At 43.5% G+C, this 14,227-nt stretch overlaps 1 protein-coding gene across 1 annotated transcript in view; it reads left to right on the forward strand.

The window, feature by feature from the left end:
- LOC311137595 (ubiquitin carboxyl-terminal hydrolase 13-like) overlaps positions 1–14,227 on the forward strand; it is a gene marked incomplete at both ends in the record, with an annotated part of 23,916 nt that overhangs the window by 8,780 nt on the left and 909 nt on the right. The window contains 6 exons of the mRNA XM_084172101.1: positions 6,040–6,224; positions 6,645–6,739; positions 6,963–7,168; positions 7,533–7,604; positions 10,928–11,021; positions 12,605–12,730. Coding sequence (XP_084028227.1) covers positions 6,040–6,224; positions 6,645–6,739; positions 6,963–7,168; positions 7,533–7,604; positions 10,928–11,021; positions 12,605–12,730 — 778 coding nt within the window. The remainder of the gene's footprint in view (positions 1–6,039; positions 6,225–6,644; positions 6,740–6,962; positions 7,169–7,532; positions 7,605–10,927; positions 11,022–12,604; positions 12,731–14,227) is intronic.

Here is a 14,227-nt window from a genome sequence, read left to right on the forward strand (position 1 = left end):
AGATCAGAAAATAGGTCTACATACCCAGAAATACTATGTTCTCTTTCTGACATCTATATACTGGCATGGCCACCATAGTAAGACTTCTCAGCCACTGGTCTGTCATTTTCCTCTGCTGAGGATGTCAGTTATGAAGGGTTGCGGAATGAGATGGGTGGCAGGACCATCTTAGGGATCTGAAGCCAAGTTACTCTGTAATGTTTCTTAGGGATCTGAAGCCAAGTTACTCTGTAATGTTTCTTAGGGGTCTGAAACCAAGTTACTCTGTAATGTTTCTTAGGGATCTGAAGCCAAGTTACTCTGTAATGTTTCTTAGGGGTCTGAAGCCAAGTTACTCTGTAATGTTTCTTAGGGATCTGAAGCCAAGTTACTCTGTAATGTTTCTTAGGGGTCTGAAGCCAAGTTACTCTGTAATGTTTCTTAGGGATCTGAAGCCAAGTTACTCTGTAATGTTTCTTAGGGGTCTGAAACCAAGTTACTCTGTAATGTTTCTTAGGGGTCTGAAACCAAGTTACTCTGTAATGTTTCTTAGGGGTCTGAAACCAAGTTACTCTGTAATGTTTCTTAGGGATCTGAAGCCAAGTTACTCTGTAATGTTTCTTATTTGTCTGAAACCAAGTTACTCTGTAATGTTTCTTAGGGGTCTGAAACCAAGTTACTCTGTAATGTTTCTTAGGGATCTGAAATCAAGTTACTCTGTAATGTTTCTTAGGGATCTGAAGCCAAGTTACTCTGTAATGTTTCTTATGGGTCTGAAACCAAGTTACTCTGTAATGTTTCTTATGGGTCTGAAACCAAGTTACTCTGTAATGTTTCTTAGGGATCTGAAGCCAAGTTACTCTGTAATGTTTCTTAGGGATCTGAAACCAAGTTACTCTGTAATGTTTCTTAGGGATCTGAAACCAAGTTACTCTGTAATGTTTCTTAGGGGTCTGAAACCAAGTTACTCTGTAATGTTTCTTAGGGATCTGAAACCAAGTTACTCTGTAATGTTTCTTAGGGATCTGAAGCCAAGTTACTCTGTAATGTTTCTTAGGGGTCTGAAGCCAAGTTACTCTGTAATGTTTCTTAGGGATCTGAAGCCAAGTTACTCTGTAATGTTTCTTAGGGGTCTGAAGCCAAGTTACTCTGTAATGTTTCTTAGGGATCTGAAGCCAAGTTACTCTGTAATGTTTCTTAGGGGTCTGAAACCAAGTTACTCTGTAATGTTTCTTAGGGGTCTGAAACCAAGTTACTCTGTAATGTTTCTTAGGGGTCTGAAACCAAGTTACTCTGTAATGTTTCTTAGGGATCTGAAGCCAAGTTACTCTGTAATGTTTCTTATTTGTCTGAAACCAAGTTACTCTGTAATGTTTCTTAGGGGTCTGAAACCAAGTTACTCTGTAATGTTTCTTAGGGATCTGAAATCAAGTTACTCTGTAATGTTTCTTAGGGATCTGAAGCCAAGTTACTCTGTAATGTTTCTTAGGGATCTGAAGCCAAGTTACTCTGTAATGTTTCTTAGGGGTCTGAAGCCAAGTTACTCTGTAATGTTTCTTAGGGATCTGAAGCCAAGTTACTCTGTAATGTTTCTTAGGGGTCTGAAACCAAGTTACTCTGTAATGTTTCTTAGGGGTCTGAAACCAAGTTACTCTGTAATGTTTCTTAGGGGTCTGAAACCAAGTTACTCTGTAATGTTTCTTAGGGATCTGAAGCCAAGTTACTCTGTAATGTTTCTTATTTGTCTGAAACCAAGTTACTCTGTAATGTTTCTTAGGGGTCTGAAACCAAGTTACTCTGTAATGTTTCTTAGGGATCTGAAGCCAAGTTACTCTGTAATGTTTCTTAGGGATCTGAAGCCAAGTTACTCTGTAATGTTTCTTAGGGGTCTGAAGCCAAGTTACTCTGTAATGTTTCTTAGGGATCTGAAGCCAAGTTACTCTGTAATGTTTCTTAGGGGTCTGAAACCAAGTTACTCTGTAATGTTTCTTAGGGGTCTGAAACCAAGTTACTCTGTAATGTTTCTTAGGGGTCTGAAACCAAGTTACTCTGTAATGTTTCTTAGGGATCTGAAGCCAAGTTACTCTGTAATGTTTCTTATTTGTCTGAAACCAAGTTACTCTGTAATGTTTCTTAGGGGTCTGAAACCAAGTTACTCTGTAATGTTTCTTAGGGATCTGAAATCAAGTTACTCTGTAATGTTTCTTAGGGATCTGAAGCCAAGTTACTCTGTAATGTTTCTTATGGGTCTGAAACCAAGTTACTCTGTAATGTTTCTTATGGGTCTGAAACCAAGTTACTCTGTAATGTTTCTTAGGGATCTGAAGCCAAGTTACTCTGTAATGTTTCTTAGGGATCTGAAACCAAGTTACTCTGTAATGTTTCTTAGGGATCTGAAACCAAGTTACTCTGTAATGTTTCTTAGGGGTCTGAAACCAAGTTACTCTGTAATGTTTCTTAGGGATCTGAAACCAAGTTACTCTGTAATGTTTCTTAGGGATCTGAAACCAAGTTACTCTGTAATGTTTCTTAGGGATCTGAAACCAAGTTACTCTGTAATGTTTCTTAGGCATCTGAAGCCAAGTTACTCTGTAATGTTTCTTAGGGGTCTGAAACCAAGTTACTCTGTAATGTTTCTTAGGGGTCTGAAACCAAGTTACTCTGTAATGTTTCTTATGGATCTGAAACCAAGTTACTCTGTAATGTTTCTTAGGGATCTGAAACCAAGTTACTCTGTAATGTTTCTTAGGGATCTGAAACCAAGTTACTCTGTAATGTTTCTTAGGGATCTGAAACCAAGTTACTCTAACCTTATATAGCATTTTGTGTATTATTTTACATGTAGCATTAAGAAGCATTAGCATTAAGGAGTGTTTTAGGATGCTAAACATTAAACACACAAGTCTGTCCTACCCTGTTCATTGAACATAATTCAGGTCAATCAATTAACTCCAATGAGAGAGAATGCTTTTTGGCCGTTCTTGCTATTTTGTCCTTCAAGAACAACGACACTGAGAGAATGGGTAACACTTTACTTGACACCCAGCGTCATAACACATTATGACACGGTCATAACCGGTCATAATATGACCATAACACTGTCATGACACGTATTTAGACCTGTTGTGACATATGTTGCGTTATTTTATGGCTGGTTATGACACCTACATAAGAGTGTAAAAACCCACAACGCAAGGCAAAACATTCCATTACACCATAGCCTACTTGTCAACAGTTTATGCTATACAGCTCTGGAAAAAATTAAGAGACCACTGCAAAATTATCAATTTCTCTGGTTTTACTATTTATAGGTATGTGTTTGGGTAAAAATACCATTTTTGTTTTATTCTATAAACTACTGACAACATTTCTCCCAAATTCCAAATAAAAATATTGTCATTTAGAGCATTTATTTGCAGAAAATGACAACTGGTCAAAATAACAAAAAAGATGCAGTGTTGTCAGACCTCGAATAATGCAAAGAAAATAAGTTCATGTTCATTTTTAAATGACACAATACTAATGTTTTAACTTAGGAAGAGTTCAGAAATCAATATTTGGTGGAATAACCCTGATTTTCAATCACAGCTTTCTTGCGTCTTGGCATGCTCTCCACCAGTCTTTCACATTGATGTTGGGTGACTTTATGCCACTCCTGGTGGAAAAATTCAAGCAGCTCGGCTTTGTTTGATGGCTTGTGACCATCCATCTTCCTCTTGATCACATTCCAGAAGTTTTCAATGGGGTTCAGGTCTGGAGATTGGTCTGGCCATGACCGGGTCTTGATCTGGTGGTCCTCCATCCACACCTTGATTGACCTGGCTGTGTGGCATGGCGCATTGTCCTGCTGGAAAAACCAATCATTTACATTACATTTACATTTTAGCAGACGCTCTTATCCAGAGCGACTTACAGTTAGTGAGTGCATACATTTTTTTATACTGGCCCCCCGTGGGAAACGAACCCACAACCCTGGCGTTGCAAGCGCCATGCTCTACCAACTGAGCTACAGGGGACAGAGTTGGGGAACAATGTCAGAGCAAAAGGAAGCAAGTTTTCTTCCAGGACAACCTTGTACGTGGCTTGATTCATGAGTCCTTCACAAAGACAAATCTGCCCGATTCCAGCCTTGCTGAAGCACCCCCAGATCATCACCGATCCTCCACCAAATTTCACAGTGGGTGCGAGACGCTGTGGCTTGTAGGCCTCTCCAGGTCTCCGTCTAACCATTAGACGACCAGGTGTTGGGCAAAGCTGAAAATTGGACTCATCAGAGAAGATGACCTTACTCCAGTCCTCTACGGTCCAATCGTTATGGTCTTTTGAGCTCCTGAGTGGCGCAGTGGTCTAAGGCACTGCATCGCAGTGCTAACTGTGCCACTAGAGATCCTGGTTCGAATCCAGGCTCTGTCGCAGCAGGCCGCGACCGGGAGACTCATGGGCGGCGCACAATTGGCCCAGCGTCGTCCAGGGTAGGGGAGGGAATGGCCGGCAGGGTTGTAGCTCAGTTGATAGAGCATGGCGTTTGCAACGCCAGGGTTGTGGGTTCGATTCCCACGGGGGGCCAGTATAAAAATATATGTATTCACTAACTGTAAGTCGCTCTGGATAAGAGCGTCTGCTAAATGACTAAAATGTAAATGTAAATGTTTTGCAAACCTCAGCCTGGCTCTTCTTTGCTTCTCATTGATGAAGGGATTTTTTCTAGCTTTGCACGACTTCAGCCCTGCCCCTAGGAGCCTGTTTCGAACCGTCCTCGCCGTGCACTTCACCCCAGCTGCCGTTTGCCATTCTTTTTGTAAGTCACTTGATGTCATCCTACAGTTGTTGAGTGACATTCGAATGAGTTGGCGGTCATCCCGGTCAGTAGAGAGACGTTTTCGCCCTCTGCCGGTCTGTAGCTTTGTTGTCCCCAATGTCTGCTGCTTGACCTTGTTCTTAAGAACCGGCATCTCTGCCAGTAAAGCCAGAATTGAACCCTTCTTTTCCTCACTCAAAACTTTCCTTTTCAACTCTTTTGGCATGGTCAATAGTTATTTTCTGATTAATATTACTTTTGATGTACTATTAGCACTGTTTTTACCATCCAGCTGGTCCTATTGCAAGAGGATAGTGATGACCACAGCAGTGGTTTTTATACTTTTCCTATTTGAATAAGATTTGGTTCAGGTGATCACCTAATCAGTACCTAATTCAGTAGAATGAGGTGTGCCTGTGTTGGAATTCAACAGACACTGGAATGGAATGGCTGTCATACATGTAGAGATGCTGATTGAAGAAAAATGTGCAGTGTTTTTTTCCACAGCTGTATAACGTTTTCTGAAATTGACCTTATTCAATTATCATTGTAATTGCGCCCACATCGATGTCAGAAATACACCTACCCCTAATGCTCTGTTGCTGATGACTGGGATGAATGCAGGAGCAGGACAATACACCCTCTTTTTGACTGATATAAGGGCATGTATGTGGTAGGCCTATATGTTCATAATGCTTCTTGACAGTGTCATAAAGTGTATTTTTACATTACATTACGCAGACGCTCTTATCCAGAGTGACTTACAGGAGCATTTAAGGTTAAGTGCCTTGCTTAAGGGCACATCGACAGATTTTTCACCTAGTCGGCCCGGGGATTAGAACCAGCGACCTTTCGGTTACTGGCACAACGCTCTTACCCACTAAGCTACCTGCCACCCTATTTTCTTAGTCCAAGTGAAGTGACACAAGATGGTCATAATGCTTAATGACAATGTCAAAAAGTTTCATTTTCTACGAGATATTTAAAATATGATGAAAAAATCAACATGACTGTAAATAATTAGTTACAACAACAACGGGATTTAAGAAATTAACTTTGAAACAAAAAGAAACTTCTTGGCAGGGAAAAAACACATTTGAATAACAATCATGACAGTGTTATGACCATGTTATGACATATTAAGACATGGTTATGACGCTGGGTGTCAAGGAAAGTGTTACCAAAAGATGTAATAAGAGCTAACCTATTTATCAACATGTGACTCTTTGAATGTTTTACCCCTGTCCCGTCTCTCCTCTTAGTGGCTGGAAATGTCAGAAGTGTGAGATGAGAGAGAACCTGTGGCTGAACCTGACGGACGGAGCGGTGCTTTGTGGGAAGTGGTTCTTCGACGGTGCCGGAGGAAACGGCCACGCCCTGGACCACTACAAAGACACCAACTTTCCCCTGGCAGTCAAACTGGACAACATCACCCCAGACGGAGCAGGTCAGTGCCCACTTCCCCTTGCAGTCATACAGGACAACATCACCCCAGACGGAGCAGGTCAGTGCCCACTTCCCCTGGCAGTCATACAGGACAACATCACCCCAGACGGAGCAGGTCAGTGCCCACTTCCCCTGGCAGTCATACAGGACAACATCAGAGCAGGTCAGTGACACATATTGGGGAAAACATACAATAAAACATTATAAATGCTCATACATGCTTCTAACACAATAACGCATTATAGCTGGGTTCCACTTTTCCATTGGTGTATAAGCATAGAGATCCTATTAAATTCATATTCTAATTCCTAATTCTAAGTATACCGGTAACAGCCCCCTATTATATGAAGAGAGCCTTGGCCCTTGTTTTTTATGTCCAGTAACAACCCCCCCCCCCCCCCCCCCCCTCGCCCCCTTTCAGATATATATTCATTTGATGAAGAAGAAGCAGTCCTGGACCCTCACATATCCGAACACTTACAGCACTTTGGAATAGACATGCTACAGATGCAGCAGGTACGTCTAGCCATCGTTGTAGGAAAGATTGACAAGCTCTCATTTAGCTGAGTTATACCTGTTTCATAATACACAACATTTGTGATGTGCAAAACCATATATTTTCAAACAGCCAGTTCCACTTTACATAGAATAATGTGGGCCTAGAATAACATCAACCATGTCTGGGTACCTGTCGGACCCCCCCATTTTGAACCAGTACTTTGTTCCATTGGTTGAATAGAATGGAACAGAAAATGGCCACCTCAACACGGACAACGCAGACAGCGTGCAGCCTCGGGTCAGCGAGTGGGAGGTGATCCAGGAATCGGGCATGAAACTGAAGGCGGTGTATGGCTCGGGTTTCACTGGCATCAAGAACCTGGACAACAGCTGTTACCTGGGCACCACCATGCAGGTCCTCTTCAGCATCCCAGAGTTCCAGAGGGCGTGAGTACCACCAGCATCTGGGAGGGGCTTGTTCGTGTGTGTGTGTGTGTGTGAGAGAGCTATAGAGAGAGAAAGGGGGGGCCTCCAGAATAGACCAGAGTAAACATACAAAGTCAGGACACTGCGCGGGTCATGTTTCGCCACTCCGAATATAGATGCTGATGACGGAAAACTGACTCACTTGACCTAAAGGTGTTATTACGTGGTGATTGCACAACAGCACTGAAAACGGCAGGCTTATATACGAGTGGATGACTGTAGTGTTCAATTCTCATATTTTCCCTCTTCAAAAAAAAAATCTCTCCTGGACTTACAGTAGCGTGTGCACTGAATGTACTGTCTGGCGTCTGTTTTGAATCTCTAGGTATGTTGGAAATCTCCAGAGGATATATGACTACTCACCTCTTGACCCCACCACGGATTTCAGCACACAAATGTGAGTCAATACACAGTTACATAATGTTGCTTATCATCAGTACAGCGTCTTGACCAGGGGCTTGGCCCTCGGGCCCGGGGGAGGTTGAGTTAAAAAAAACCTAACCGGATGATTATTTGGGGTGTTAAAAAACTCTCCAGGCCACTGTTGAACGTCTAAAACTAGATAGAAATTATATAATGGACCTATACGTTTTCAAATAACTGCCCTTTTTCTGGCCCGCAAATTGCTTTTGGTGAACATATAAAATCTGTGCTGCCCTCCACTGAATTGGCGATGTTTCCCTCGAGACTAAATTATTACTCACCCTGGTCTTGTCTCACACCTCCAAACATCTGACCGGTTCACATCTTTGCTGACTTGCTGTTAAAAGCCCCTCTATACATTTGTTTTACATTTTAGTCATTTAGCAGACGCTCTTATCCAGAGCGACTAGGGTTAAGTGTCTTGCTCAAGGGCACATCAACAGATTTTTCACCTAGTCGGCTCGGGGATTAGAACCAGCGACCTTTCAGTTACTGGCACAACGCTCTTAACCACTAAGCTACCTGCCGCTCTATGCCAACTCTAATGTTTTCTAGTTACACTATATATACAGCAGTGTGTGGCCAGCCCTTCAAATTAGTGGATTTGGCTATTTCAGCCACACCTGTTACTGACAGGTGTATAAAATCGAGCACACAGCCATGCAATCTCCATAGACAAACATTGGCAGTAGAATGGCCTTACTGATGAGCTCAGTGACTTTCAACGTGGCACCATCATAGGATGCCACCTTTCCAACAAGTCAGTTCGTCAAATTTCTTCCCTGCTAGAGCTGCCCTGGTCAACTGTAAGTGCTGTTATTGTGAAGTGGAAACGTCTAGGAGCAACAACGTCTCAGCCGCGAAGTGGTAGGCTACACAAGCTCACAGAATGGGACCGCCGAGTGCTGAAATGCATAGGGCGTAAAAATCGTCTGTCCTCGGTTGTATCACTCACTACCGAGTTCCAAACTGCCTCTGGAAGCAACGTCAGCACAAGAACTGTCAGTCGGGAGCTTCATGAAATGGGTTTCCATGACCGAGCAGCCGCACACAAGTCTAAGATCACCATGCGCAATGCCAAGCGTTGGCTGGAGTGGTGTAAAACTCGCCGCCATTGGACTCTGGAGCAGTGGACATGCGTTCTCTGGAGTGATGAATCACGCTTCACCATCTGGCAGTCCGACGGTCGAATCTGGGTTTGGCGGATGCCAGGAGAACGCTACCTGCCCCAATGCATATTGCCAACTGTAAAGTTTGGTGGAGGAGGAATAATGGAATTTTTTGTTTTTTCATGATTCGGGCTAGGCCCCTTAGTTCCAGTGAAGGGAAATCTTGACGCTACAGCATACAATGACATTCTAAACGATTCTGTGCTTCCATTTTTGTGGCAACAGTTTGGGGGAGGCCCTTTCCTGTTTCAGCATGACCATGCCCCCGTGCACAAAGTGAGGTCCATACAGAAATGGTTTGTTGAGATTGGTGTGGAAGAACTTGACTGGCCTGCACAGAGCCCTGACCTCAACCCCATTGAACACCTTTGAGATTAATTGGAACGCCGACTGCGAGTCAGGCCTAATCGCCCATGAGCAGGTGTCCACATACTTTTGGTCATGTAGTGTATCTATGTATCTTGATTAATAAATATATTAAAGCTAGAATTCTTAGTTGCTACATCCATTTTTGGACTTATGCATTTATTATATATACATTTATAATATTTACCCTTTGATTCTTGAAGGATATAACTTATAAATGCTTAGTTCAACTGTAGTACCCCATCAGAACCCAAAATATATAATCTTGTTTTACAAAGTAAATGTAAACAAACACTAGCCTCAACATGGTTAAAACTACAGGGCGGCAGGTAGCTTAGTGGTTAAGAGCGTTGTGCCAGAAACCGAAAGGTCGCTGGTTCTAATCCCCGAGCCCACTAGGTGAAAAATCTGTCGATGTGCCCTTGAGCAAGGCACTTAACCCTAATTGCTCTGGATAAGAGCGTCTGCTAAATGACCAATTATATAGTTTTGATGTCATGGATGGGCAGTCTTTGCATCCATAGCTCTGCCTATGAATTTGAGAATGGTTACATTTTAAAAGCCCCATCCCTCAGCTTCTTGCCGAAACAACAGAGGCGATTTGACCAGTTTCTTATTGTTTCATTTAAGGAACTCTTTATTGATTCAATTAAGGACTCAGCTTTAATGACCCCTTTCCTGCAGTCAAATGACCAAATCGCCCTCTAGTGGCCTCATGGGTGGAATGTTGTTCATATTTTTCATAATTTCATAATTAAAGGTTTCTTTTTTTTTAAACGCCGTAAATCCGGTGTTTCAAATGGTTTTGTAATATTTCAGTCTTCTGTGATGTATATAAAGTGTAATGTTGGGATGCAAACTCAAAATGGAATACATTTCAACTCTATATCTGACATGGTACAGGTGTCTTCTATTTTTTAAGCCCATAACCATGTGTGTGAGGTGTATACTTTTGTTTCAAAGTAGATTTGTTTAAGACTACCAAGAAAAACTCTGTGTGACCCTGATTTAGCCCACTGCAGTAAAATGTTAAATGATGAGCACAGAAGAATGTCAGTGCTAGAAAAACATTGGATCTAACCCATCCACCTGGCCAGATGAAAACTGAGAGGCTCCTAAACGAAGGAGGTAATGAATGTTGGTAATTAAGACATAAACACTGGCTGACTGACTAAGAGATGACCATGTTAATGACCTTCACCATGTTAATGACCTTCACCATGATGATTGGATGCAGATCATGTCATACTGAGAGACGATCGTGTTAATGAACTTCATGTTGATTCGATGCAGATCATGTCATACTGAGAGACGATCGTGTTAATGAACTTCATGTTGATTCGATGCAGATCGTGTCATACTGAGAGATGATCGTGTTAATGACCTTCACCATGATGATTCGATGCAGATCGTGTCATACTGAGAGATGATCGTGTTAATGACCTTCACCGTGTTAATCTGATGCAGATCGTGTCATAAATCAGGAGGTTGTTTACCACTGGTGTTGCCCAATCGATTTTGTTCTTAGCAGCTGTTAGTAGTTCGAGTAGCCGTTATACTGCAAGCATGTGTAATGTGTTTTGGTTGGTCAATCATTTCATTGCTTTCCTTTTGTGTATGTTGATGGTGGAGACGGTGTTGGCAAAGAGCTTTTGTTCTTAGCCAAGTTTTAACAGCTATTACAATGCTAACTTGTGCAATAGGACAGGCACCATGGGTTTGTTACTAAGTTACATTGGTGTCCTTTTGTTTTGTCCACCAGGGCTAAACTGGGCCACGGACTCATCTCAGGCCTGTACTCCAAACCACCAATGAAATCCGAGCTCATTGAACAGGTGATGAGAGAAGAATGCAAGGTATTAGACTGGGCATGTCCAGCTCCTTATCTGGGAAAAATTACAAACTGGCAATTTGGGAGATCAGAACGTATTTGTTTTGTGTTGCCAGATAAGCAGGGGAAAGAGATGTGGGAAACTACTGTTCTGTTCTGTACTGTTCTTCTCCATTCATCATGCAGCTGCTAGCTTTTCATCTAGTAATGCCAGTGTAATATAATGAGGAGTCTGCAATCAGGTTAGGGCCAGGTTTGGACACACACAGACAGCTTGCGTGGGGAAGGGAGGGGTGGGGATGGAACTTGTAGATATATTAATTATCCTCTGTTGCAATATTCATTGTTGCTCATATTTTGAGTACCTTGTAGTTTTTACATTTAAAGGGTGTGTTTCATGTCTTCAGTATCATAACCCAATATTTTTCCCAAATGATTTTTTGGGTTGCAACTCTTTTGCGGTATAACTACTTCCATTAACGTGGAAATTGTATTTTCTATTTATAGTATAAACTGTAGCTAACGTTCGAGATTTGATCGTCTTAGATGCCCCATGCATGCTGCAATAATAACCCAATTGTGTTACAAAGTGTTGTCTATTCATTTAGCAAATGTAGTGCCATTTTGGCATTTTTCACTGCCTACATCTAGCTGCTGCATACCAACGTGTCTTGCAGGAGCAGTGTGAATTGTTGCTAATCCAATCTGTACAACACAGCCCTGAATCCTGAAGTATTTAGTATACAGATTACAGACATACAGGGACTCTACACTGCACCACCTTCTGTTGTGCGATGTATGATTCATCTAACACTGCCATGTAAAGACCCTCCGGATTTCCTGCAGGTTGCATGTTTGTTTTGTGGGGAAAGGATATTGAGGGTTACTGCCAGTATGCATGTTTTTTTGGGGGGGGAAAGGATCTTGAGGGTTACTGCCAGTATGCCTGTTTGTTTTGTGGGGAAAGGATCTTGAGGGTTACTGCCAGTATGCATGTTTTGTGGGGAAAGGATCTTGAGGGTTACTGCCAGTATGCATGTTTGTTTTGTGGGGAAAGGATATTGAGGGTTACTGCCAGTATGCATGTTTTGTGGGGAAAGGATCTTGAGGGTTACTGCCAGTATGCCTGTTTGTTTTGTGGGGAAAGGCTCTTGAGGGTTACTGCCAGTATGCCTGTTTGTTTTGTGGGGAAAGGATCTTGAGGGTTACTGCCAGTATGCAGGTCTCTTTATGCAGTCTGACTGTAGGGCTGTGTCAGATGGTGTAGCTAGATACAGCACCGATTAGACATTACGCTGTTGTCACTGATCTCATAAGCACAGAAGTTGCACTTGGTATTAAATTGAAAAATGAAGACGGAAAAGCCCTTTTCAAAGACGAGCCAAATCCTAACTTGTGTAGCTCAAATCGCCTCTCAAGTTGGAAATTGGCCTCATGAGATTCAGAATGTTTATTAGCATGATACCTGTTTTTCCTGAAGTACCTCCAATCACACGTCAACCTGAAGTTCCTCCAATCACGTGTCAATGGTTTGGTTTGGTGTCTTGGTGCCTTAGACAGGTGACTGGTCATACACACTTTGTGTGTGACACCTTGTTCTCATTGCAGCACCAGCCGAAGGGCATCTCTCCCAAGATGTTCAAAGCCATGGTCAGCAAGGGCCACCCCGAGTTCTCCTCCAACAGACAGCAAGACGCACACGAGTTCTTCCTGCACCTCATCAACCTGGTCGAGGTATGTATGTATGTATGTATGGCTTCATATCTATTAGTAGGAGTGAGTTAAACTACTCTAAAAGGTATGTAGTGGTGAATACAGTATGCCATTGTTGTAGAGTGTAATGAATACTCGGACAGAGTGGTAAGATCCAATCGCAGAATAGCGATGCTTTATTAGAGTACAGACAAGGGAATAGCTTAATCGTGGTCGGGCGGGCTGTGGTCAAAACCGGGCCAGGCATAGACAGGCAGAGGTACCAAAGGAGCGGGCTTAGTCGTAGTCGAGGTCACAGGCACAGGATCAGAGAACGGTAATCACTGGGGTAGACAAGTAGAGGATTAAGCAATTCGGGAAGTCAAACAACAAGGCACAGGTCGGATACACGGGTAATCAAAAACAACAAAACTCTCTCTCTCTCTCGGAACAAAACGCTTAGCAAGTCACAAAGGAACAATACCTCGCACCGACTGAACCTCTGAGCACACCTTATATCCTACCCTAATTATGGACAGGTGTGCTCAGAACTCAGGTGAACCAGATCGAGTCTGATGACTCCCCCTCTCTGTAGATCGGGGAAGTGTCAGACTCTGTCTAGACCCAGCCAACCCCCGATCCCTTACAGTATCCCCCTCCCCAGGGCCGGCTCCTGACGGCCTTCTACCTCTACCGGGTGGTCTTCCTCTGGGTCGGGGTCCGGGATGATCTGGGTGTTCAGCGTGGAAAGTGGCCTTGAGAGCGGGGTCTAGTATGTCCTTAGCAGGAACCCAGGACCGTTCCTCCGGTCCATATCCCTCCCAGTCCACGAGATATTCGATGCCCCCTCGTCTCCGTCTTGACTCCAGTATCTCGTGGACTGTATAGGTGGTGTCCTGTTCATCCTCCAAAGGTGGTGTAGTAGGTTGTTGAGCGATTGGTGGATACATCGGGCTATAATGAACAGGTTTCAGCAGGGAGACGTGGAACGTAGGGTTTATCCTGTAGTGTCGAGGGAGTAACAGACGGTAGGTGACAGGGTTAATACGTCTCTGAACTTTGAAAGGACCAATGTACCTGGGTTGGAGCTTCTTGCAGCTCCGTCGGAACCGCAGGTCTCGGGTAGACAGCCACACTCGTTGTCCGGTTTGATAAGTGGGAGTAGGTCTCCGGCGTCGGTCGGCATAGGTCTTTTGCTGCTGTGAGGCTTGACTGAGATGTTGATGGGCCGTCTCCCAGACCTGCGCACTCCGACGGAACCACTCGTCCACCGCCGGTACCATCCCGGGTGCGGTATCCCACGGGAACAGGGGTGGTTGATATCCTAGAACACACTGAAAGGGCGTTAGACGTAGGGAGGTGTGAATGAGTGAGTTCTGAGCATACTCTGCCCAAGGAAGGAATCGGCTCCACTCTTGCGGCTGCCGCGAACATTGTTGCCGTAGATACTTCCCAATTTCCTGGTTGAGCCGTTCGGTCTGCCCATTGGCCTGGGGATGATATCCGGAGGTGAGGCTCACCGAGATACCCAAGCGTTCG

Source organism: Coregonus lavaretus (genome assembly GCF_964263955.1).
Source record: "Coregonus lavaretus genome assembly, chromosome: 11".
NCBI lineage: Eukaryota > Metazoa > Chordata > Actinopteri > Salmoniformes > Salmonidae > Coregonus > Coregonus lavaretus.